Source organism: Oenanthe melanoleuca, chromosome 1A (assembly GCF_029582105.1).
Source record: "Oenanthe melanoleuca isolate GR-GAL-2019-014 chromosome 1A, OMel1.0, whole genome shotgun sequence".
Taxonomy (NCBI): domain Eukaryota; kingdom Metazoa; phylum Chordata; class Aves; order Passeriformes; family Muscicapidae; genus Oenanthe; species Oenanthe melanoleuca.
In genome coordinates, this window is record NC_079334.1 from 32,245,095 (window position 1) to 32,271,653 (window position 26,559).

At 37.2% G+C, this 26,559-nt stretch overlaps 1 protein-coding gene across 1 annotated transcript; it reads left to right on the forward strand.

Annotated features, from left to right (window-relative positions):
• The first annotated feature begins 52 nt into the window (after positions 1-52).
• Positions 53-5,380, forward strand: CCDC59 (coiled-coil domain containing 59). The gene is made up of 4 exons (XM_056516312.1): positions 53-176; positions 1,431-1,653; positions 2,427-2,526; positions 5,148-5,380. Exons 1-4 carry the CDS (start codon positions 53-55, stop codon positions 5,307-5,309), a joined length of 609 nt encoding a protein of 202 aa, XP_056372287.1. The 3' UTR covers positions 5,310-5,380.
• The last annotated feature ends 21,179 nt before the right edge of the window (positions 5,381-26,559 follow it).

Sequence of the window (26,559 nt, forward strand, 5' to 3'; positions counted from 1 at the left end):
CGACGCGGCGTAGCTCGGTGACGTCATCTTGGTGCGCGGCGCCGGGAGAGTGATGGGGATGGCGATGGAGGCGGCGCGGGGCGACGGGGCCGGGCCGGCGGCGGCCCGCGGGTCCGGCCGAAAGCGGCGGTGGAGGCCCGTCCTGCTGCGCAGCGTTGTCGGCAGCATCCAGGAGGGTGAGTCGGGGCCGTCGGTGGGGCTGAGGGGGCGTCGAAGGAGGCCCGACTCCTTGGCCCAGCTCGAGCTGGCTCGACCCGGCTCGACCCGAGCATCCAGGCTGGGGCCAGCGCTGCCGGGCCTAGCGGGGGATTGGGCTGGCGGAGCCCGCAGCCCCCCCTCGCCCCCGGGCGTTCTTGGCCGTGGGCTCAGGGCTGGGGCTTGCAGGGCTGGCTGGGGGCGGCCTGTGTGAGCTCCAGCTTCCGGGGCTCAGGATTGTAGCCCCTGGGCCAGGTGGGAATGGTTTTCGGGTTTAGGACTCGCTTTGAGTTTTCTCCATAGAAAGGTGTACAGTAAAAAAGGAAGCCTGTCTGAGAAAAGGTTCAGATTATTGATGGGCAGTTATGCAGATGTAAACATGAATAAGAAAAAGAGTATGGGCTTCAGCAGCACTTCGCTGAAGTAGCTGCTTCGGAGAAAAAATAAAAGGAAAAGTTGGAACTAATTTAGCTTCCCTTTAGAAACTGTGTTGTAAATGAACATTATAAAAATCAGTAGATTTTAAGAACTAATGCAATAAAAAATAAAGTAGTAGGTCAAAAGCATGTTTAACTTAAACTTTCATAAGTTTTCTTTAATGGTCCAGACTGAAACAGCCCATGTCTGAGCTTTCCTTTAAGCAGAAATACTTCTATGAGGTAGGAGTGGAAAAAACTCTTCCTGGACATGTATAGGAAGCAAGTAGTAGCAATGAAACACTATTTAAGTGAAAAGATGTAGTGGATTATTAATGTGGAGTCATACGACAATTTAGGGACTTTTTCCCGTGTGTCACAGCTGCTGCATGCTTCTGCTGCTGCTGCCAGGGTTATTATCAGTGTTTTCTTGAGACTGCCTTTAGGAGCTTATTTTGGAACCTATTTTGATATTGCTTTAGAAGCTGTCAAAATTAGGATTGAAGTGAAATGTTGATACATCTTTTCACTGGATTCGAAAACATTGCCGAAGGTGTGTAGTGGAGAGTGGGGACTAAGTAGGGATGTTTGCAATGCTCTCCCAGGGGTCTAGGCAGTAATTTTCAGTAAATCTGTGCAAGCTGCAAAGCTGCAGTAGGGAACAACCTAATAATAGCGGTTTTTCCGTTGAACTTATAACTGGTCCTTATTAAAATTGCCACACATGGTGTCTTTTTTCAATTTGGAAAGAAAACAATTAAATGGTTCGGTACTGTTTTAGTGCAGGTGTATTTAACTCCCTTTTTCTTATGGTTTCAGGACGAGGATTTGCATTTCGGAGGAAACAAAAGATTGAACGACAGTACAGGAAATTATTGAAGAAGAGAAAACAAGTGCATTCACAGCAGGATGATCAGTTTACTGATACCTATCCAGAGCACTTGAAGCATCTTTACCTTGCAGAGGAAGAAAAGCTTAGGAAGCGGCGCAGGACTCCAGGTGATTCGGTGTCATCAGAAGAAAAGCTTAATAAAGCAGCAGAGTAAGTTTTCAAAGTATTTCTTTTAAAAGTAATTATTTCCATCACTAGAGAGGTATTTTAGATCTTGACAGTTCATGTGGACTTCAGTGTGGTGATTTGCTTTACTAAAAATGCTATTATGTCTTAACTATTTTTTCCTGATTGTTAGAAAAATGTAACAGGGTAACTAGATTTGTACTTGAGACAATGAGGCGTCATTGCACAGTATTGCCACCAGATGGAGATAAGAATAAAGCAAAAATTTTCAGTTTTTTTTCCATGAGAGGGTGGTATTTCAACATGAATGTTCTCATCTCTCTGCAGTTGCTTCTGTTTGTTGGAACTAGAAAGAGAGAATGCAGCTCTAAGCTAGTATGTTCAGGTTTTCTAGCTCTGAGGAGCTTGAATGATGGGGAAAACTCTTTTAGGCAGTCTGTAAGCGTCAGGAAACGTCATCCATGTGGAGATACAGCTGATAAGGTATATGCATTACTAAAAGATGTGTCTGCTCTAGTCTTTGTGCATTTGGCATTGAAGAAGTTTAATTTATTGTTTTTTCTTGATGACTGCTCATGCATGGTCTGGAATGGTGTTTGGTATCATGTAAGAGTGATGCAAACAGCCCATTCAGTGTAGAAGAATGAATGTTCTGAAACCTGTATTTGTAGTTAACTTCCCTGAATATGCAAAAAGCAGTGGAAGACTGTGGTGTGATTCTGCTGTGGCTGTGGTATTTATGGTTATGTCTGCCTGATGATAATCAGTGTCTCAAGAATGTGTACCTTTCCTTCCAGGTCAGTTGTGACTCAAGAGAAGTTTAAAAATAAAACTTCCAATCAGAAGGCAAAAGAAGAGTATGAGAAAATAAAGGCTGAGCATGCTAGAAAGAAAGAGGTAAGTCTTAAGCAGAGTTCTTTCCTGATTTTAAACAAAATCTAGATTAATACCATTTCTGCCTCTAAGGCTTTCATCTGAACCCAGGGAAGACCATAGCAGGTACTGGAATTCCTTCAGTCTTTTTCAACTTGACAATGGTATTCAGGCACACAGGCGTTCAAAGGATCATTCTCTTTGTTCTTACTATTTTTGTCTTGCAGTTGCCGACAGCAGGATTTTATTATGTCAGTTGGAAAGTCAAGAAAAGTTTAAAGCTTGATCTGCATACCCCACTGAATTATATTCACTTAAATTTTGTAGAAAGGGAAGTAATAACAATACCATCATCTTTTGATGAAAAATGAAATACCTATCCTGTTCCTTATGGCATTATCATAATGCAGTCTTCATTTTTCCTTTTTATGTACTTTGACCAACAGTGAAACAATTAAATGTAATTGTATCCACAGTCAAAATTTTTAGTCGTTCCCTTCATTCAAATTTAATTGGAATTATTTTTACAGGATATATTGTTATACCATCATTGTCGAAAAAGCTCACTTGAATTATTAATTTGAGATGTCCTTATTTAACTAGTTTTTTTTTTTCTCTCCCAGGACACTGTTTGTTGCACTGTAAAATGGCACACAGTGTAACATTATAGATTGTGTAACTTCCTGGTGACATACTGAATTTCAGTAGCTACTGTATAAATATTAAATATATAGCTGCATAAAGCATACTTTTTTTCAGTTCAGCTATATTTACTTTTATGCAAGCTGATCTGTGACTCTGGGTGAGTTACATGGTTATTCAGCTGATGGCTGCTTTTTTGCATATTAGCTACAGATTGTGTCAGAAGAAATTAATGTTATGACCAGCTTCTGTAGAGAAGATGGGGACAAGCAAAACCCCAGCAAGACTGCAGGGAGTTTGCTTTGAGCAGCACATAGGAGTTCCCTGAGTGCAGGTGTTGGCATTTTTAGTTTTGTTAAAGATAATTAGGCAAAACAGGAGCTAAGTGCCCCAATAACAGTAATCATTTAGGTGGAGTACTTAAGTGGAGCATGATGAAAAATTAAAGGATGTACATCAGTGTCATGTGTATTAGCAAACACTGAATTTGCTGTTATTTATCTTGTGAAGAGAAATAAGTCTAAAGACACAATTTTAGCCTCCTCAAAGATCTTTTTTGGCCTAAAAAAAGCTAGAATTTAGTAAATATCAGAAAAAGCATGAATGTAAGTAGCAACTGTCTAAGTATGATGAATATTCTTGCTTAGAAGTATGCATATGGTTGGTAGCTTAACCGGATGTTGTTCACAAGAATATGTTGAACAGCAGAGAAGTTATTAGGTAGGGAACAGATTGCAGGGAACTTAGAGCTGATGCTGCTCTGTTTTTCTTAAAAAGGGGGAATAAATTGTATTAGCCATTATGGTGAAATAAGTCAAGGATTGTGACTGGAGAGAGCTTATCTGTGTATATTTTTCCATCGGGGCTTTTTTTCCTGAGGCCTCTTAGATTTCTGTTCAGAAATCTTTTCTTGAGTTATGTCCTGTAAATTTTATATCAGGGAGTAATTCTTACTAGTTTTTGTACATCACTGAAGCCATCTATGCTGTGGAAAACAAAAATATGATCCATAAATTATCATGTGTTCAGGCATTCTGCAGAAATGCTTGCCTATGTGATCAGCATGGCACTGCTTTCAAAGAATAAACTTTATGAGAAGAAATTATCCAAATGAACTGAAGCAGTCTTTTGATTTGTGATGTCTTGCATATTTTGGTAGGACATTATATAAGTGAAGTAAGCTGATTATATGGCTTGTGGATGTTTGTCCAAATTACTGAGTAAAATTACAGCACTAGAGAAGAGGGTGTGAGATGTTGGATAAAATCTGAACATAGTGGTGATTATCCAAATAGTGTTGATAGTCCATCCATATATAGTTAACACTCCATTAGTAGTTTGGTTGCATGTGTGCTTCCTGGAAGGTTTTACAGGTGAAAATTTGATTAGGCTTTGTGGTTTTTTGATTAGGGTCTTGTTCCATCTCTTAAAAGTGAAGACAGCAGTCTGCGTTGCTTGAGAGACGACAGGTTTGATCTGGATTAATTTTCCCCAGATAATGCTGTCCTAGTATCACAAACCTGCCCAACTCATGGTCCAGATACATCCCATATCCTCTCAGCCTATCCCATGCAGAGGTGTCCAGTATCCTGGCACATCTGGATTGGCAAGATATTCACATGGAAGCTGCTGCATCACCTTTTTCTTTTTTGCACTCAAGAGGAGGAAGTGGGGAATTTTTTGCCAGTTTGTTGTTTAAGGAGAGGAGTCAAGGAGCACATTCCACAGACAGGAAGTAGCATACATTGCAGCAGCAAACCTTATTGTAGGATGTTCTGCTAAAGAAAGCTTGGCTCTTCTCTTGAAGCTTGAAGCTGTTTAATTTGTTTTGATTGCAGTATATGAAAGAACATCCTGATTCAGCTTTAGAGAAATTTCTATTGGCAGTACAATGCCTAATTGCCAGTACCTATACAAAACTGAACTTTATTGCTTATAGATAGCTTTGCAGACACAGAATGTTTGTAATTGTTTCATAATATCACATATTTATTTAATTTCAGGAAGCAGAAAAAAGAAAACAACAAAAAGAAGAAGCTCAACGTTTGTACAAGAAAAAGAAAATGGAAGCTTATAAAATATTGAGTAAGAAGACCAAGAAAGGACAGCCAAATCTAAATTTACAAGTAGAATTTCTTCTTCAGAAAATACAGCAAAATACATAACCCCTGCATATATTTAAGTTAGCTGTGGACATTTTATAAATTACTTTCAATAAATTTTTTTTGCTTCCATATTACTTTTGTTATTGCCTTTATTTATCTCATTAGTCCAGTAATGATATATTCATCCTGAAAATATGTATTCTATGCTGAGAGTGAAAGGGATCTAGTAGCTTGAAAACAAATGGTCTGTATTTCTAAGGAAAAAAGACTGACCTAAAAATGTTTTAGAAATTCGTTCAATCCATGTGCTCATGAGAAAATGTGTGTGATGGTTTTGGCTGGGGTAGAGTTAATTGTCTTCACAGTGGCTTGTACAGGGTTGTGTTTTGGATTTGTGCTGAACACAGGGTTGATAGTGGAAGTTTTTGTTATTTGAGTAGGGTTTACACAGTCAAGGCCTTTTTTCCATGCTGGCCTCGAGATTGGGGGTGCCCATAGATTGGGAGGAGACAGCCAGGAGAGCTGACCCCAGCTGACCAAAGGGGTATTGCCATGTAGGAAAAGGTATTCTGAGACCCAAAAAGCAGGGAGTAAATATGGCAGTGATTTCTCTCACCCTAATTTTTTTTTTTTTTTTTAGTTGAAGAATAATGATTTACCACAAGATAGGTTATATTTTTTTTTCATTTTCTCCTTTTTTTGCTCTTTTGCTCTCTTCCTTTTTTCTCTTATTTCTGTCATATAATGAAGTATGAGGACTTGAACTGCCAATGGCAGATGGAAAGTACATGATCTACAGTTGCTGACATGTCATTTGTATCTAAAAGTCAAATGCTGCCATAAAGCTAGAAATAATTCTCATATTAAGTGCTTTAAATAATTAAAATGAACATAATACGCATGTTTTCAGTCAGTGCTCAACCAAATCAGTTACATTACTTAGATGGTGAAACATATTGGGAGAATGATAATGCTAGATTATGGAAAAAAATTTAATCATTCAATTGTTGATATTCAATTTATTTTATAGTCCAGTTAAGTTAGATCAAATACAATATTGAATAAATAAATACACTTCTTTTTAAAATAAAATCTTAAATTACATACTTAACAATGATTTTTTCATTTATTCTCCACCAGAATAGTCAGGCTGCTACTGTTCAGTGCTTGCTTCCCCAAGAGTTCCACATACTAATTGAGTGTTTATATTAAACAGTCGTCAGGCTGATGCATTTAATGCTTCCTACCTACACCAGTTTTGGGTTGCTCACTGGTGACAAGATTGCTGTATTTCAGCTGAAATTTTTCTGGGGAGGAATGGAAGAAGCTGCCCTCCACAGATGGCCATCTCGTTGGCAGGAAATTCATCTGGTATGCAGGATTTGCTGTGCACATATGAACTCTGCTTTTGGTGTGCACACAGTATATCTGGTCTGGCCAAGACTCATCAGATTTATGGCAGGAAGCTTTGCAGCTGATCTGCACAGATCCTGAGCATTTGAAGCTTCTAGAAATTTTGCAACATGTTTACATACATGGCACAAAATCAACTTTCTCAGCATTCCTGAGTGTTGGCAAGATGACATCCAAGTCTGCATCCACACTACTGCATATTCAACAGTTATGTGGAAACATTTGGTCAGACAATGTTCTTGGATACAAAAAGTCCACTAACAACAAATATTTAATTCTACTTTTTAACAAATTAAAGCCAACCTTATTTTCTATAAAAGGAGTTCCCTTTAGTTTGTTGTCCCTTTTCAGTTTGCATCTTATTTCCTAAAGATGATTAGAAACCCCCCAGGATTCTGCACTTGGAATCAAGGAGCATATATCTGCTGGAGGCAGTCTCCTCACCTTTTAAAGATGTAATATGTTATATTTTGTATTCCACTGTAATCATTAATGTGACATTTTTTCATTTCAGGGAACTATGTTAAAATATTTGCTTGTGAATACTGCACATATATTTAATTATTCAAAGACTATGCAGTTAAATCTTTTTTTAATGCTTTTTAATTTCTCAAAATGGTCCATTCTGTAGAAATTAGAGATATAAAAGCATGGATTCATTCTGTGTCAACATTTTTACTGATATTCATGATTTTTTTCTTCTACTTATTTAATTTTGGTGGGATTTTATATTTTGTTCCTTATAGATATTTTAAATAAAGTTGTTATCTTCAGTGGAAAATAATGTTTCAGTTTAATGTGAAAGATGGTTCCTTTTAAAGTAATCTAGTATGCATTGAAATACATTTAAACATCAATATATTTGAGGTGTATTTTTTGCAATTTTTGTATAGGTGTCAATATGTTGAATTGCACTGCAGGTCTGAAAACACAGAACTAGTTAATGTGCACTATGCTCAAGATTAAAAGAAAGGAGACATAATTTACACACTCATATCTTCACTTACCTGTAAACACTGGTCTGATTTTCAGGCAATATCTTAAGATAATCACTTTTTGTTTTAAAATGGTGTATTGTTGTCCAGGTGGTAGTGATTACGGTTGTCAACGTTATTTTAAAACCAATCTTATATATAAGGATGAGGAAAAAAGTGTAGATGTTAACTACCTCAGCTTTAGCAAAGCATTCAAAAAGCCTTTGACACTCTTTCAGGGGAGACCTTATCCCTCTCTAAGACTGTCTGAAAGGAAGCTGTAGCCAGATGGGGGTCAGCCTCTTCTCCCAGGTAACAAGTGACAGGACAAGAGGAAATCATGTGTCAAGTTGCACCACATAAGGTTTAGACTGGATATTAAGAAAAAATTCTACACCAAAATAAATTTTTCACAAAAGTTTAAAATTCCAAGCTAATTCTGAATATTGTTCATACTTTCAGAATTCACAGCTGAAGAAACCCTAAGGATTTTGATTAGAAGATGGACCTATATTTAATACTCTGTATACAATGCAAATGAATATTGTTTGCCAAATTCCTTGATTCTGAAAGGTGCGGGTATTCCACAAAGGTAATATATAGGAATATTGTTTGCCAAATGCCTTGATTCTGAGAGGTGCAGGTATTCTACAAAAGTAATATATAGTCATAACTTTGACACTAAGATAATATTTAAATATTTTTAACTTTCTGAAAATTATTAGGTTGTATTGTAAACTCTTTTAAAATAGGTAATTACCTTCCTTGGTTTTGGATTCACAAATCAAAAATATTGGTATGGTGATGTTTGGATATTTACTATTTAAGGAAAAGCTTGTAACTGAAAACCAAAAGAAGGGAAAACAGATCAGAAGTGAGCTTAACCTGAAACTGTAAAGTGTAGGTAAGACTCTTTCCATTTCCCTGGAATGTCATTTGGCAAATGTGAAATTAAGCTATCTCAGACCTTGAGCAGCTGTAAAAAAATTCAAAACATTATGAAGCACAAAAACAACACCCTCCCCTCCAAAAAGCAGGAATAGCTAGGAGCATCTCTGTCTGTCAATTTGTATTAAGTATCTCTCAAAACAGTGCAGTCTCCTAGAAAATTATGAACTTGATACAGAAATTATTCTTTGACCCGTGGTATAAGAAATGTAAGAGCGGAAGATCAATGTATGACTTCTTTGCAGTTTAAATTATTATCTAATATGTTTGGGCTATTATTCCTACTCCACCAAAATCTAATTTGTACTGAAGACTCCAGATTTTCTCATCTGTTAACAGCTGCAGATTAATTACAGGCTGAAAAGCTTTTCATTATCCTTTAATTTCATTGTCTTTTAGTTTCAGTTCTGTGGTAGTATTAATAAATTGTAAACAGACATTTGCAGAGAGTAGCAGAGCTATTGTATGGGAAAGAGGTTTATTCTGGAGTGATTTTGGTATTAGAGGTAAGGAAGATGTCATCATTAAGGGGTGGGGGATCAGAAAAGTCTATTTTTTTTTTCTTGGTCTGAAATCAGGAAGGGATCTTTTTCCTGGCTTGGCATAAAAGTATTTCCCTAAACTGTGTTTTCTTCTTTGATATATTAAATGTGCACTTCCCTGTAAGTTTGTATTTTTTATTGTATATTTTTAATGTGACACACCACAGTTTAGTTGGAGGTCTGACAGAAGAGAAAGGAGTGGAAAGAAAAGACAGTTGGAGAACTGGTAACAGCCATGTGTTTTTTAATGTAGACAATATTCAATATATATGAACCACTATTTTACAAAACAAGTGCATATATTTGAAATACCCTATGTAATTTAACAAGAAGTTGACATCTACAAAACTCATTTTGTTATAAGCTCTTTAGGATGTGTATCCAGGATAGTTCTTCCAGTTTAAGGCAGGGGTGACATTGCAAGTCAATAAATAATCTCAATTGGAAAGAAAAAAGAGTAGGAAATACTTTTTCTTAGTTTAAGTATGGAAAAGAAGTATGACAAAATAAAGGGTCATTTATAAACACAAGCCAGTGTTGTAAACTGTTTTGCATTTGTTTTAAAAATTAAAAATAACTTCAGATTTTTAGATTAAAAAGGCCTCCACTCTGAAATTTAAGTTTTTGTCTTGTACCAACTGGATTTGGATGCTTCCCAATTACCATTTCTATAGCAATGGCAGACATGTTATGGAAACTATATTAAAACATTTTTAAAGATCTCACATTTGTGGTTATCTAGCTGCAGAAGGTAATATCAAATACCTGTCTACATTTCAGCTGAAAAACTCTACAGAAAAGATGGAAAGAAATAATTCACACCACCAATGCTTCTGCTGGTAGTGTGCGTGCATGCACCTTTTAGGGTCTCTTTTTTGTCCTTGTTTGAGAAAAGCCCACTGGGTGGGGGTATGGAGCTAAATTTCATGAGGAGACAGCAATTTGTAGATTAATAAACATAAAAAAAAGGAAGAACAGAAACAAGAAGAAAGAACAAAACCTAGTAGCCTTGTTCAATGAAATTTTTAAGGCCTGATAGCTATTTGAAGTTGTGCACATCTTCCTTAAAACCTCCTGATTATAATTTAGAATTATGTCTGCATTAGAGAATCAACGGAAAACTTTTTTTAATTGCTCAGATGTATCCTTTACTTTTAATTTTATGCTGTTCTCTTAAAATTTTGGTCATATCCTGCCAGTTACACAAACAATATTGTAAGAGTTGCACCTGTATTTATCCTTCCTGGACTACTAAGAAAGAAGTCTTGCAGTATAGAATCAGCTTCATTAATTTTTTGGCTCTTCTGAGACCTAATTGCCAGTTAATCAACATTTTTCTCTAAATTGGGGCATGAAAGCTGAGCAAGGCTAAGTGTTCTACAAGCCATTGTGCATTGCATAACACCTTGTTTTCTACTACATTATACTCTTATCCCATGCTAAGTAAGACTCTTGGCCACAATCCCTCATTTCTCAGTTGCTTCCCCAGTAATAGAATCAGTAAATAATCCTTCTTGCAACAGAAACTAATCACAATTCCACAGCTTCCCTGGGCTCAGCTTTCTCCTGCAGGTGCTGACAGCTGTGGCTGAGCATTGTGTGGCTCCAGTGTCACAGGCAGCTCCAACACTTTTAGCCATGGGAGCCCCTGCTTTAGGGGGCCAGCCCAAAATGCCACAGGGGATGTGCCTGCATCCCCCTGCAGTGATTCTGCTGGAGGAGTTGCTTCAGCAGGGTCAGGGACCTTGCAGAAGGAGCTGAGAGTCAAGGGCCAAAAGCACATTATTGACATCTATTACATATGTACATAGGGATTGTTAATGGAGCACTGTGAGGTGCTGGAATTTGATATTCTCCACCTAATCTGGTTTTCCAGGCCTTGGACACAGTTTCAGCCCAGGACATCTATCTGTCAGCTGTAATGGTGGTGACATCTGCCATTGACTGTTCTGCTGATGTCTCTCAAAGGAACTCTGTATAAAGGGTTTTTTTTTGGTTTTTTGGTGTTTTTTTTTTTTGACAAATATCCTCATAGTCAGTTCTTGTTAGTGGAGGCACAAGTGCCACAAGGTCAGGCTTTGTAATTTGGTCTATAGATGCCTATTCTGTGCTCCTTGTTCCTGGGAAATGCTTATAGAGAGTCTCCAGAGGAATTGCAATTACTAAGTGGAGTCTTGGCAAATATTGACCCATCTGTGAGACAAGTCAGTGCCCCAAGGTCAACCCCTGTGCCTGCTGTGCTGCTGCAATGCTGTTATACTCCCTTGTGGTCTGATTCACTTGGGCACCTTCAGCCTGGCATAAAGACAGCCTGAAGTCAGGAGAGATCACCTTTAAAGTAAAAAAGCAAAAAAAGTTATTACTTAACGTAAAAGAAATAGCTAGGAATGAGCTTTTAGTCTAAACAACAGTGTGTCCACCACCTCTGGTGTGAAGAACCTTGGCAGACAGTCTGGAATCAGTCAGAAGCAGGAAGGGTTGGAGACCACCACAAATCCTCACTGCTTCAGTGTGCTGTCTGCCACCAGCAGCACCAACACTGACAGCACTGCCAGCTCGACCCAAAGCTTCATAACTTGTTCCAAACTAAACAGACCATCCCAGCTAAGCTCCCTGCTGTTTTCCCAGCAGGTCTTTTCATATTTTCATGATGGTATTTTCTCTCTTGTATCTTTGAGCTACTACTGATGCTGTATCAATAATACTATCCCTCGATGTTTCTTTCAACAAAATAAACTTCTGTTTCTTCTGTCATTTTACAGCACCTCTCAGCACTTTAATGGGCAGTTTGAGCCCAGGTTACTCTACTGTGTCACACGAGACCCGAGTCTTGGATGACCAGTCCATTGGGAGAGAGGGGCAGCCTTCAGGTGAGGTTACAGAAGGAAGGTATCAACCGACCCAAGGATAGGTGGGCAGGAGTTCCTTTTCCTGAATAGTGAATTCCAGTATTACTGGTTCTGTTGCTTTTCACAGCACAGTGTAAATCACAGAAACACCTTGATCATGGAAGTGTTTTCCTCCAGGTCAGGATGCCCCCAAGTTCAGGAGTGGATCATATGACATGGTGCCAGGTCCTTCTAATCCAGGTCCAGGACTCCCATTTGTCCTTGCCCCTATTTGCCTGTTCCTCTGGCCTGCCTAGGTCTGGATCTAACTCCTGCCTCTGAGCACAGCAATTGGTATCCAGTGTCCAGGCCACTAATAAATATGTCAGACAAGACAGGATAGATCCTCATGTTATTCCACTTGTCATTAGCTGCAAGTAGCAACCCATGACACTCTAGATGCAGACATCCAGTAAGTTCTTACCCATCTTGTAACCTCTTAAATAGCGTTTTTTAAAAATGATAAATATGCAATGTGTATCCCACTTTCCTTTTCCCCAAGTAGCAAGTAGAAATATTTATTGAAGATTTAGTCCATTTATGATGTTTTTTAATCAGTTTTTTACCCAAATAGAATTGATAGGATTCCTTCTGTCCTAAATAGAGCTTAAATTAGTTTTATTTTCCTTACTGTCAGCTATAGAGTTCCCTTGTTATCCTTTAATTTCCTCTATTGATTTTCTACAAATTCTTAATGATATTCATTTCTCTATCCTTCTTTGTTTCTGCTCTCTTGAACATAAAAAGGATTTTTTATTAATCTGTACAACTCTGTGATGTATATATGTAATAAAAATGAAAATGTAGAAGTATTAATTTATGTTCATAAATTCAGCTCATTTAGTATTATTCAAAAAATGAGCAGCATAAAAGAGGCAGTGATACTCCACATAAAAATAGCAATAGCTGTTATATTTGTAATGCCTAACAATCCTGAAGTACAAGAATATTTTCACAAGTATTTTATCCTGTTTTCTAAAATAATCTATAACATCTTGTATATATAGCTTCTAAGGGGAAAAAAAGAAGCCTTTTCACTGAAAATTTTAAACCCAATGTTATCAGCTGTACCAAGATTATTCTAAAAGTCTTATGTAATTATTTTGAAAATAACTTCATTCAGCTCAGTAAGATTTGGTCTTATCCTTCACCCTATGATAACACATCATTGAGTTATCTCACAGAATTATAAATTTTTGTAGCTGAGTTCCAGTGACCATGTCTCAATTATATTTAATTTATACTTGTTATGTGCAAATTACATACTGGGGAATAATACTTGAAAAAACTACTGACCCTGGCATACACTTCAATGCTGACATGTCTTCATTCTAGCAAATAATACAATGTTATTACAATATAAGGTTGTGAAATAGCTAGGCAGCTTCTTCATGAATTTGGGTACTTTTATGTTGTAGATTTATGATGAACTAAGCCAATCCAAAAATTTACAAGAGAAAGTACCCTTGTACATTTATCCAGATTTTATCCTGTTACTCTCCTGAGACTAAATGTGTAGCATATATAAATTGTGGCAACTTAAAATTTTATTTTTCTTATGAGTTTTATGGGCAAATGGATGTTTTCCAACTGAAATAATCACTAAGAACTTGTTCACATAATATGATTGACAAACACCTCAGTACAATTACTCACATACTGTGAAAAAGATCCTGGGGAAAAGCATAACTGAAGGGATTACTTTGTTTGCTGGAGCTCTAGCAATATTCTAACAACTGTGTAAGTACAACAGGGAATGTTTTATGTAACGATAAGTGCTTGTTAAAATGTTGGGTTTTGTTCCATATGGCTTTTGGAAACACAGGCCTGATAGACCATTGAATTTGAATTCTACAGATTGAGATTTCTTTGATACCCACTCAGGGTAATTTTGCTGGGCAGTAATTGTGGTTGGAATCTGTAGGCTAGAGCCATACCTGAGGAAGCAAAGTAGCAATTCATGCAGAGCTGGAGTGCAGCAGGGTGAGAAGGGCTCACCCAGGCAGTCAGTGTAGTGTCTGCCCTGGGAAGCTTCAAGGGTCATGTCAATTGGAGCAGGGGACAGGTAGTTGACATCTCAGCTCCTTTCTGTAAATTGCTCCCTGCTAAACATCTGCCCGTATTAAAATGTGAATATAACAGGAATGATACTGGCTTGGCACTGCTGTCTCCTGTGTGGTGCAGAGAATCCTTTTCTCTCTGAACAGTATCCAGCAGAACAGAGCACTGATGGGCATCAGGAGTGAGTGAGGCAGATGAGTGACTCTGCTGTTTTATATCCTTTGTTCATCACTTTTTACCCAGTTCTTTACACAATTCAGCCTGCACATTGTGCACATCTTCTTCCACTTATGGTGCAATAGGATCTGATATGATATATTTATATTCTGATTGTTCTATAAAAACATTTTAAGTAGTAGAATGATTGATAAGTAGTAGGTAGTAATGATTTTTCATTCTTCGTTCTGTACTTTCATAAAAAGGGTATTAATATTTTGGTACTGTAATGTTATCTGTAGCATCCCAAAGTCTTCAAGACCTCTGCAGTTTTGACCTGAGACCAATAAAAACACTGGTTTTGTGTGTCCATGCCCACACTCATATATATGTATGTATACACATGTGTGTATATCCTTAAAATGTCAAAATTTTACATACTCAGTGTTGCTGCATACTTTCCACTGTCTGGTTTTCACCCTGGATCTGTAGAAAGGTTTGTTTTAAGAGTGATCACTTCCAGGGAAGTAATTGCATTCTTTATACAAAAGCACAAAATACAGTTTTAAAACAAACATTAAGAAACCATGGTACAGTTGGAGCCATACCTCTGGAGTACATTATATCCTTCTTTGCCCATACATTTTGAAGGCTGTTATTTTTCTTGCAGTACTTGATGCTAGTAATACCTAGATACTTTTCCTCTACACTGGTTATATTATTTCAGTACCTAAAAACTGGAGTAAGATTTCTTCATTTAGATTTAGAGCCTGCAAACATTCTGCTGGAAGCCAGGAAAACTGATGTTCAAGTCTGAAGATGCTACTTTTTTACACTCACCATCATATGATGAACTTTTCTTAGCCTGTCTCAGAGCAAAAGTACGTCAAATGAAGTCTAGCCCCTGGAGAACAGAAAATGAATAATCTTATGGGATGTCTCTGGTAGCTCTCTGGAGTGAATAGAATATGCATTCTAAGACAATACCTTGATTATGCTTCTTGTTTTGGAGTTTTCCTGTCTTCCGAGGGGAAAAATAATGAACATGGACATTTTCTCACCACTTTTCTTATTATTAGCCCTTAGTCACAGAGCTTCACAGTGTTTTCTCCAGAGAGCCTTAAAATAAAGCATCTCTTTCAGATTGAACAGCTCTCTTTTTGGTCCCTCTTCAAGTCAGCAGAGCTTGCTTTCTTGGCCTCTGTAATTTTTCAATATGGAAAAGCATACACATTTGAATCAGACACATTTGAAGCTGATCTCTATTACAATCTTAGCTTTGCAATTTACTGGTGTGCAGCCTGAGCCCTAAAAAACCCCAAAACAAACCCAAAACAGACCAACCAACCAACCAACCAACAACAAATCAAAAATAAAAGCACAGGCAACCCCCAGCTCCCTGGATCCAATCTCCACTGCTGGATCTTCTGCCAGAGTTCCTCCTTGCTGTTATATGAATCAAAAAAAGTGTCTGTAAGGCAAGTCTCAGTGTAGGATGAGGCCATTACTCATAATGGGTAAATCAAACTAAGTAAAAGTCATACTGAGTAGCAGTGCCCTGTGGAGTCAGAATCTTGTTTATCACATTGTGTGTTAACATACCATAGCAACTCTATCTCCTAGAAAATAAAGTAACAGCAAATAATTCCACTGTTTTTAAACTCACTAGTGCTATTCTAATGAGAAAACAGCAGATATTTTTAAAGTTTGTTTCACTAAAAGGAAATTAAATTTCTGTCATAAAACCATAGTAATAGTAACAGTAACAGTACCAGTAAAGTTATCCTGATATTTTAATATTTAAAAAGGGGGCATGTATGTAAGTATGTAAGTATTTATGACTAATCATAAATGAAAGAGCTCATATTAATTTAATTTTATTTAATTGATTCTGGAAGTACAGTTTTGAAGGCAATCAGATTTTCAGCTTGTGTTTTCAACCTCTGTTTCTTTTGTTAACCTTTTTGCTCCCATTCTGGTCTTTCGTTTCTTGAAATGATGGAGTTCAAAGATCTGATTGCAACACTTGATAAATCTTGTGGACCATAGTCCTTTATTTGATGTGTCAGTAACTTTTAAGCTGTAAAAGCAAGCTTCCTAGAGCTCCAGATGAACACAAACACAGTGCCTCAAGACCTGGCTGTCTCTGCAATAGGGAACACAGAGATTTTTATGAACTCACAGAAAAATGCAGTTAATTCATGTTGAACTGCTGATTTCTTATTACACTTCTGCTTTTAAAATAGCTACAGCTAGGGGCTTCTTCTACCTGAAAATACCATGTTAGGATGCACAGTGAGTATTTCATCCTGTAGAAAACATAATTCATCTTTCCTCTGGTGTGGAGAAACAAATGCATCACCTCAGATGTGCACCCAGGGTCAGGTCTTTGAAAGGAAAACATTCTGTAGAATCTGCAGCTTTCATGAAGCACAGAGAGGGCATTTCAGAAAGGATGTATATTCCAGTAACTCCTAGTTTTGATGCCCTCAGTTCACTTTAAAGGAAGATGAATGAAACTTTCTGGTATCCTTTTCAAAAGAAAATGAACAATCTTAACAGAAATCACATCATTTCAGATTTCCTTTGTGTATCCCAAACAACATTTTCTTGAGAGAAAGCCAAACTGTCATTTCAAAGCACTGTTAACAAATGTGTAGTCTGAATAAACATGTGTTTCTCCATTCAACCACTAGGTCAATAAAACATTTACAAAACTCAGTTCTAAAAACAAACTGCACACTTCTACGAAGGAAGCTCAGCCCTTATGTAGTTACTAATTTTACCACTTCATGGATTTAAATTCACCAGTGGATTTCATGCTAGTGTAAAAGGAAGTGTAAGTTCAGTCAAAAATAATCAAATGTCTAGTTTATTTATACCCTGGAATGTAATCAGTTTTGATTGTCCACAATCCTGCTACAGCATAGAGTTGCATTATGCTGGAGTGTGAGGTGTGTGTCACTGTGTCCTGTTGTGGACCACAAGAAATTTTCCAGTGATGGCATTGAACACCTCAGGAAAAAAAACCCAAAACAGGAAACAGATTGCTGCCTGACAATATATGGCCTTTGGGTTTCTTGAGAAATATTTTGTTAGTTCGCTACATGTAGTTCATGGAACCTTATGAGTGTGTGGATCACAAGCTATAAAGTCTTCTTAACTGTTGGAAAATCTTATTTATGACTGGGGTCTGGATGCTGAAGTCAAGCCAGAAAGAGTTGAGCTCTGAAAAACAGCAGCTACAAATCACATTCAGAAAGAAGGGAAAATAAAGTTAGAGCAGTATATCAGATCTTCAGTTACACCTTTTGAACAGAGGTATTTCTTCCTGATGGATCCCTTTTAAATAAGACTTTTCTTAATGTAGTGATTCCATAAAAGCAGAACTGGAGTCCTATACTACATCAGAAAATAAGCTGGGAAGTTAGGATTTGCTTGCAAGTAACATTATAGTTTTGGGATTTTTTTTTTTTTGGTGAGGGGTAAGAGTCAATACCCTCAGTCATTCCTTTGGCACTGCTTTACTTCAACCCTTCTACCATCTGCATGCACCATTTCTCTTTACTAAATTTTTGGAGGTTTTTTGTTAGTTTTGTTGGTTATGTTTGGTTTGGTTCTGGTGGTTTGATTGTTGTTGAAAGATTTTGCTGTGCTACTATAAGGTACTTGAGACACTTTCTCTGTGGTGAAGCTTTTGATTTCTTTTTTTTCTGTTGTCTGGTTAAAACTTCTGGATTCCAAGAACCTGGTATAATATCAGGAAGCACACGCTGTGGATGAATACAGATTTATCAGACCTGAACTTCTATGCAGTTAATCTGGTTTTATGCTACACTAGAAAATGCAGGCAACATTGCAAGAAACATGTTTACTGCTTAACAGCAGTGTCTGGCTTTCAGCATTTATGAAGTTGTCATAATAAACCTAACTTCATGCCATAAAAGACTGCTCAGTAATGATACGCTAAGACTATGAAGAAAACAACAATTTCCTACAAGATCTGATCCCATCAGGACCACTGCTAGTGTGACCTTTTAAAACCCATTGAAGAATTTGGAGCCAAACCCTGAAACTGGATATTTGTAGACTATGGTACTGTAATTTAAATGGGGATAATAGCAAGAAATGCTTCTTCTTAAAGGATTTTCTGCTTACATTTCATGATTCAAATGTTCATGTTGGTTTATCTTTCCTCTTGCCGTGCCTGCAGGTAGAACCTTTAGAGAACTAGTGAAAAATATGCATACTGTATTCTTCCCTACACCAGTACCCTTTCTAAAAGGATATTTTTCTAGTGATAGAGCCAGGTCATACTGTCTGTACATTTATAAGAAGCCTGATTTGTGCCTTCTTTAGCAAAATGCTTTTCTGTGTGTGGATTTCTCAAATGTAACATATAAAAATCAGCAAGTCTTAAAAAAAATATTATCCGAACTTAGGATCTTGCTTGGTTGCATTTTCAAGAGGTATTTCCTAATATAATGAGAGTTTGTACGTGGCTGAGATCAACAGTACTTTCCTTCACTTACTGGGGAACTGCAGAGTTCTGGATGCTGTGCTTTAGGGTGAAAAAAAAAGGAAAACAATCTCTCTCCCTCACCTTACAAGTATTTTTTTTTTTTTTTTGTGAGAGTTAAAATTATGTTAGATTTTGTTGCAGAAAACCAAAAGAAGAAATATTGGCAACATAAGCCAGTGAGCTGGGAGAGGAGGAAGAACCAATATAAGTCTCAGTAAGTGTTCTTCACAAGATATATCAAGTACCCAAAGAGAGGCTTTGCTTCAATTACTTTTGCCTTCAGATTTCACCCACAGAATTATGAATTTCATACTAGAGACTTTCCAAAAAAAAAAAAAAAAAAAAAAAAAAAAGAAGTAGAAAGAAAAAGTGTATTTCCTCTCCAGAGAAAACAGCAAACTGTCTCAAAGAATGAGATGCTGGATTTGTGAAGTTGCCTCCTTTGTCGTCATAGAAAGCAAAGCTATGAAGAATTGAATGAAAGAAGCTGATGATGCCTCCTCTAATTTTTCTGTAACTCCTAGAGTTGTTAATATTTCTTAACAGAGGTAATCTTTTGTAAATACTTTGAAACAAATGATGGAACAATATGGAGTTTTACTGAAGAATATCTGAATATTTATGAGCATGGCTGCATCATGCTTATGCTTGTTAATAGCCTATGGATGAATATTAAAAATCATAATCCCAGTAAATTTAGGCTAACTTTACCAGTAAAAGTAGTAGGAACAGAATTTGATCCAAGTGATCAGGAATTACTGTTCTACATTCTTGGGAATTTCCACCTTTGGGAATTAGTGCCTTTCTAAAGGTTAATGACAGGTATTCTAGGACTACAATATTCTTCAGCTGTTATTTCCACAAGGTTAGTGTGCAAGAAGCTTAAAAAAAAACCAAAACAAACAAACAAACAAGAAAAACCACAACAAAAATGATAAAAATAAAAAAAAAAAACCAACCCAGAAACAAAACAAAAAATGCACTGTCTCCTACATGAATTACCTGAACAAAATCAAGCAAGTATTTTGTTTTGTTTAAAAGAAATATCTTTTGGGATCAGTCCTGTAAAAGCCTTTGGATCAATTGATCTAGTTTATATTTATGGTCTTCATTATATTTATTACTGGCTTCTGAGAAAAATCCTGAGCCTTAAGGTTCGTGTTACTTTGGTAATCAACTGGATCAACTTCTCTTGAGAAGTTAATATCTTATATCATCAGGGAAGCAGCCAAATCAGAGCTACTTTGCACCTGAAATGCTGAGCATTAACTCAAATCCCATCTCTGGTTTATCTTTTCTTATTGATTTTGCAAGTAATTATTGTGTTTTGTTGGCAATGGGAAGCTTTGTAAACAAATACTGAACATCCCAGATCTCCTTCCCCTAATCATGCCTTTTAAAGTCTCCTCATTTAATAACATTGCTTTTCCAGAATCATCTCCTGCATTTTTGTGATTAAGTAGGAGTTTCAGATGCATGTTTTCTGTTTGTCTTTTCTATTAAGCATTTTGTCTTTATAGAAATAGATAAAACCAGAAAATAGGACTTTAAAAGCCCATAAGGGCACACATTCCAGAAAAAAAATAAAAATAACCTCATAGAATTATTTTTGTAGCTGTTTTTGTAACCTAGTGTCTTTGAGGTTATATCTTCAGTGATATAGGATCAAAATTCCAAGACACATGTGGTAAACAATGAATTTTTCAAGACGTATAATTTTGTTTCAGTGAAAGGAAACAAAAACATCCTCTAGTCTTGAATATGAATGTGGTTTTTTTTTTTCATTATAAAAGCAAGGAAACAAGGTTTTGTTTTATCCTTACGAAGAATGAAGACTGAGAAGTACTATCTTAGGTTCCTTTATATAATTTGCATTTTTCAGACTATTTTTGAAGGTAGCAAAGTTTAGAAGATATTCTTTTACCTTAGGCAATCTGCTTATCCACAAACCAAAATAAGTTTGATATATGACCAGTTGTAGTTCTTTTCTACAATATATTAGTACCACCAGTACAGATAATTTAATAATCAAAATTGGAGATGGCATGGAAATTGTAAGATTTTTAGAGATAAAAGGAACAAGGGGGATTTTAAACACTAACATGTTTGTTAGGACAATTTAATATAACCTTAAAATATAATTCCCACAAGACTAAGCTGCTTCTACTCTCCTGTATTTCTTCTTTCATTGACATAACTGTTTCTACTATTCTGGAATGAAATGAAATTAAACATATATATATAAACATATTTTGTCAATCTCAGCATATCTCAGATATGATAAGGCAGCCACATTTAACCACTGGAGCATTTTACTAAAGCTTGTTCTCCTCCATGGTAAATTTCCAGGAGGACTCCTCACAGAATTCTTAGTCCCTTATGTACATTTATCTTGCTGCATAGAGGGGTAGGAGAATAAAATTCATCTTCCAAGCAGATAATTGTAGCCCTGAAGAGGAGAGGAGAAATTATGGCAAGACCAAGAGAAAACCTGAACAACAAAAAGACTGAAGGGAAGTAAAGAAACAGGAAAATGATAGGTGTAGCAAAAGAAAAAAAATGTGAGACTTATTTGTGTGTGCATAAAACCAAGGTGATATATAAAGAACCACAAAGGAGAGGCTGTTGAACAAATGAAGAAGCATAATTCAGATTTTATGATGGACTTGAGCCGTCTTTGAACAGCCTGGCTCATGAATAGTTAAACTGAATCGCTTGAATAACCTATAGAGTGGCATTTGTTTTCATAAATTATTCACTGAATACCTACAAATAACAAACTCATTTGTTGTAACTGGCTTTCAAGCAAAAAAATGGTGAATTTTTCAACACATTATTCAAACAGCTGGAGTTCAGATATGTTTTTATGTATGCCAGCCACAAATACACTTGAGGTGCTATTAGATGGCAAGTGTGATAAACTGGGCATTTCCTTTGCATCAAATGCTATTGATTGTGAGCTCAGAGAGCCATTGTCTGCTGGAAATGTGGAGTATTTGAGTTTCTGCCAGTTTCTTGTTGCTGAGCAACAGCATTTGTCCCTTCCAGTCTCCTGCGTGTGTATAGCTTGTACATATGGATTAAATGGAATGTGGAACAAAAACTATCTTAACTATTTAGTGACTTTATAAAATATCTCCTCCATTTAGAAAGACCTTCCAAGCAGTAAATTTTCCTGGTTTTCCTATTCAGTTTGTGTTAGAGAGAGCACAGCTCTCTGGGAGCAGCCAGAGCAGGTGCAGGGAGAGGGGAGCCCAGGGGACCCTGTGCTGGATGCGCAGGGTTTGGAGACAGGGCTCAGCCCCACAGCTTCTCACCATCATGGAAAATGAGAGCATCTTTGTGAGATCCAAAGATAGGTAAAAGATGGGCAGGGTTTGGAGACAGGGCTCAGCCCCACAGCTTCTCACCATCACGGAAAATGAGAGCATCTTTGTGAGATCCAAAGATAGGTAAAAGATGGGCAGGGTTTGGAGACAGGGCTCAGCCCCACAGCTTCTCACCATCACGGAAAATGAGAGCATCTTTGTGAGATCCAAAGATAGGTAAAAGTGGGACTCACGTAACAGTGCTAAAGATTGTTTTGACCTTTTCATCAGTCACTTTGAAATGTCAGATATTTTCAACTGACTCCACAGAACACCTTTAGCTCCATTAAGCACCTGTTTTCTACCTGATATTTTAAATTTTAATAATGAGTTCAAATACCTGCATGTTAATTAACACATAAAAGTGATTTCCATTGCATTTCCAAACAGAAAATGTATAGGTAAGTTCAAGTTAATTTCTTTTCAAGTAAGAAGTCATCACTGAACTCAGTCTCTAAATATTTTAGCTCCTGAGGTCAATGGTACTTAATTAGAGCCTTTTTTGGACCCACAGATAAAGATTGACAGCAAATGTTAAGTGTGGTAAGAAACAGTAACACAAGATTGAGTTACTCATATCTGAAGGTGCTTTGGTCCAACTCTAACTCTTACCTTTTTTCCAGCACTTCTAACTGGAGTTTTAACTCCTGTCAGCAATGTAACTTTTGCCTGCCAGCTGAAGAAGTAACCAGTAGTAGTAGAGCAGGTGGGGGCTTTTCCAGAGAATATCTAATTTGATAATTGGAGGGAAATATTGGTTTAAATTGAAGTTCTGAAGAGCTATTACAGATTTCCACTAAGAGGTGAGGTCATCCCTGGAAGTGCTGGCAGTCATTTCTCTCTACATTCAGGGCTGTCTACACCAGCACCAAGCTGGTGTCTGCTGTCTCCTTCAAGAACAGTGTAATGTGTACAGGAGGTGGTTACAGGATGACTGTCACAATAAGTTAAGTAAGAGAAGTTTAGTGAGCTGCGAAGTTTTCTATGAAAATGCCTTTCTAGGATCAGAACTAGAAATTGCAAAGGATATGGGAAAAGCCATCTTGAAACAAATCAAGAATGCTTATTTTTTAATTTCAGAAAACCTGCAAGTCTTCTACTCTTCCATACTGCATCACTGAGTAAATAAAAAGAGATATGAAAGAGTTTTTCATAGGCAGCTCATGCATGAAAATTATTTCTATATAAAAGGTCACAGAAACTTATAAAAATAATTATTCATTATGTACATCTGAATTGCTCAGCCTCTGTCAACACAAGTATATTTTATTTGGATATATCAGAGCATCCCAAATATTTGAACTGTTTCAGACTTCATGCTTATTGTAAAACTTCCTTCCCCATCTTCTAGCCCAGAGCCAAGAAGAGGCAAGATTTAGGTCTACATCTCTTATAATTTTCTCCGAGATGAAGAAAGCACAACCTGAGTACCTTCTCAATGAGGATGGCAATTGAAGGTAGAGATTCAAAGTATGTTATAAAACAGATTAGGAAATTAAGCCTTGGCTTTTTATCTTATTTGCAGATGTATTCAATCATGAATTTACCTGTTGTGTTAGATCAAGGTTTCATATAGTTGAATTTGGATTTACCTAAAAAATTAATGGAATGTACATCTTCCCTCCAGTCCCTCATAGTCATTTTTTTTTAATTAAATTGCATATATCTCCTACTCATATGGCATACAACCTCCTCTAAAGCACCCCAGGATCTGCACAAAAGGTGGTGTGCAACTTGTTAGGGCATCACCAATTATGTAAGGAGAGCTGCAGTGCCACTTACCTGGGATATTCATACTTGGAACCAAAGTCGTTTTAGTTTGCCTCAGCTGCTCCCCAGAATTTGTGCTAAAAACTTAGATTAGGAGAGTTTTAGGCTGTACAGTCAGAAAGGCATCCAGTTAATGGTCTTATGAAACAAATATTCTGATGGCTTTGCAAAGCCAACTGTTTTTGTGGCAGTATAAATGGGAGTAATGATCAGTGGTGAATATTTTGGTACAGAGCAGGCATAATTTTACTTAGGTTTTGGAGGCAATATAATAAAATTCACTTCATAAACAGAGAAGACTCCAAGTTTGAAAATCCTGAAGCTGTATAACTCCAATTACAGATATAGGAAGGCTATTTCAGAACTGTACTTCTGCTGAAAGACCATCTAAATTCCAACCAAAATTTATTCATGGCCAGTTTGTTTCTACTTGTTTTTATGCCAACATCATCCCTTAGATTTAATAGCTCTTATTCCTCTCTCTTGTTTATCCCCAAAGTGTTTATAGAGTGACTATATCTCTCTCAGCTTTTGTTTTGCCAGGCTAAACAGGGCAGGCTCTGTTGACAGATGGCTGGCCAGAACGCAGCCAGGCGAAGCTAACACACCAGCTTTGGAAAGCCAGGAGCAATCACTCTTTGGAGGTTACCTCCAGACTCTAATGCAACTCATCAGAGACCTGAGAGCAAACAAACATTCTCTTGGGCTGTAGCTGTGTCACTTCTTTCCATTCCCCTATTATTAATACTCCGTGAACTAATTGCTTTTTTAAAATAATTGTCAGTCAGAAGCTCAAGTCTTTTTACAGACATGGGAATTGTGATTGTAGCCTGAGTTGACATAACTGGACTGGTTTTGATCTAATTAATTTGTACACTAAGAGAAATGAAAGAAGAGGAGTCTGAAGATAGAACAATAAAAAGCCATCATGGATCTCGAGTTCTGATTTCACAATTTGAGATATGGTAAAGTCATTGTTATCAGTGTTCTTTCTTCCTCTATTCAAAAGAAGTTTTCCTATACATGCCTGTGTGGCAGTAATACTGATGGCTGCTGTGTGTACATGTTTTCCCCTAATCCTGAAAAAGAGCTCTCTGAATGCTTGTGGAAAGCTAAAATTATTAGTTAAATTTATTGATAAATCCTGGGTGTTTTCCCCTCCCATTGTTTTAATATGAAGCTGGCAAAAACAATTAAGTTTCTCATTTCAAGCCCTAAATGTCATGGACAAAATTCAAACCTACTTTCTGCCAATATAGGAGAGGAATTGCTTCTTTCAGATTTATTCTCTTTCCCCATCTTAAAAATATTTTGCAGTCATGAAGTGGCTTCTCACCAACAGTGCTGGCTGCATGTCAACATGGGTGAGGTAATCCCTACATATAGTGCTCAATTTTAGGAACTGGCTAATCTCCAAACTGTAAAAATGACTAGGTTGGGCTGCTGAAATACACTTTGAAATCTTGTTCCTGTAAATCTTACACAGGAAAAATATGAACTCTGCCACCTATGGATAGTTTTACGATTAAGAATCTGGGCAGGAATTGCCCCGAGTACATGTTCTGCTTTTAAAGAAGACAAAACAAAAGGCAATATTCATCAGCACCAGTGATCCATAATGGGCTGCTTGCTTCCCTCCCTGCTGTCAGTTCCTGCCATTCCTCTCCTCTCCTCTCCTCTCCTCTCCTCTCCTCTCCTCTCCTCTCCTCTCCTCTCCTCTCCTCTCCTCTCCTCTCCTCTCCTCTCCTCTCCTCTCCTCTCCTCTCCTCTCCTCTCCTCTCCTCTCCTCTCCTCTCCTCTCCTCTCCTCTCCTCTCCTCTCCTCTCCTCTCCTCTCCTCTCCTCTCCTCTCCTCTCCTCTCCTCTCCTCTCCTCTCCTCTCCTCTCCTCTCCTCTCCTCTCCTCTCCTCTCCTCTCTTTTTCTCTTTTCCATCTTCTCTCTATTACTCAGGTTTCTCTATTTCACCACTCGTTGTGGGGTGATTTCTGCTGCTCAAATGTGTACATGTTCAAATTAATTAATAGTTCTCGTGCCAAATAAGCCCAGTAGCACATTTTCTTGATTTATTGGGATCAATATAATCTGATTACTTTATTCTAAAATCTTCTGAGTTTTATCAAACTTGTTATTTTTCAACATATTTTTTCCTTACTTCCTAATTCTTCCTATTTTAATTTGTTTTCTTGTTCAAATTACATTTAAAGGAATTTGACAATTATGAGAATTGAGTAAATACATTCCATTTTACACTTCTGACACTTTGCTTGTATGTTATGCCATTTCTCCATATTCATTTTTTGTGTGAGTGAGCATGATTAAATCCTTCAGCGGGAGCTGAAGCTTTGTTGGTTATGGATGGACTTTTGGCTTTTGGATGCTATTGTAATGCAAATAATGTGTTTATTCATTACACTGCCTTTAACAGAGAATACTGCTGCACAGGAAGAGAGCTTCTACCTTCCACAGGTTCCCTATCCTGCTAACTGGGATTTTTCAGCTGTATGATGTTCCATTTCAATTAGGATAGCAGCAAGGACTGTACCCAAGTATATACCACATATTCTATCCAATATCTCAGTAACCATTCTTAATACAGTTTAAATGTTGCAGTTTTCATCAATAAAATTCATACTCATGGTATTAAAACAGCAGTATTTTTTAAGATTTC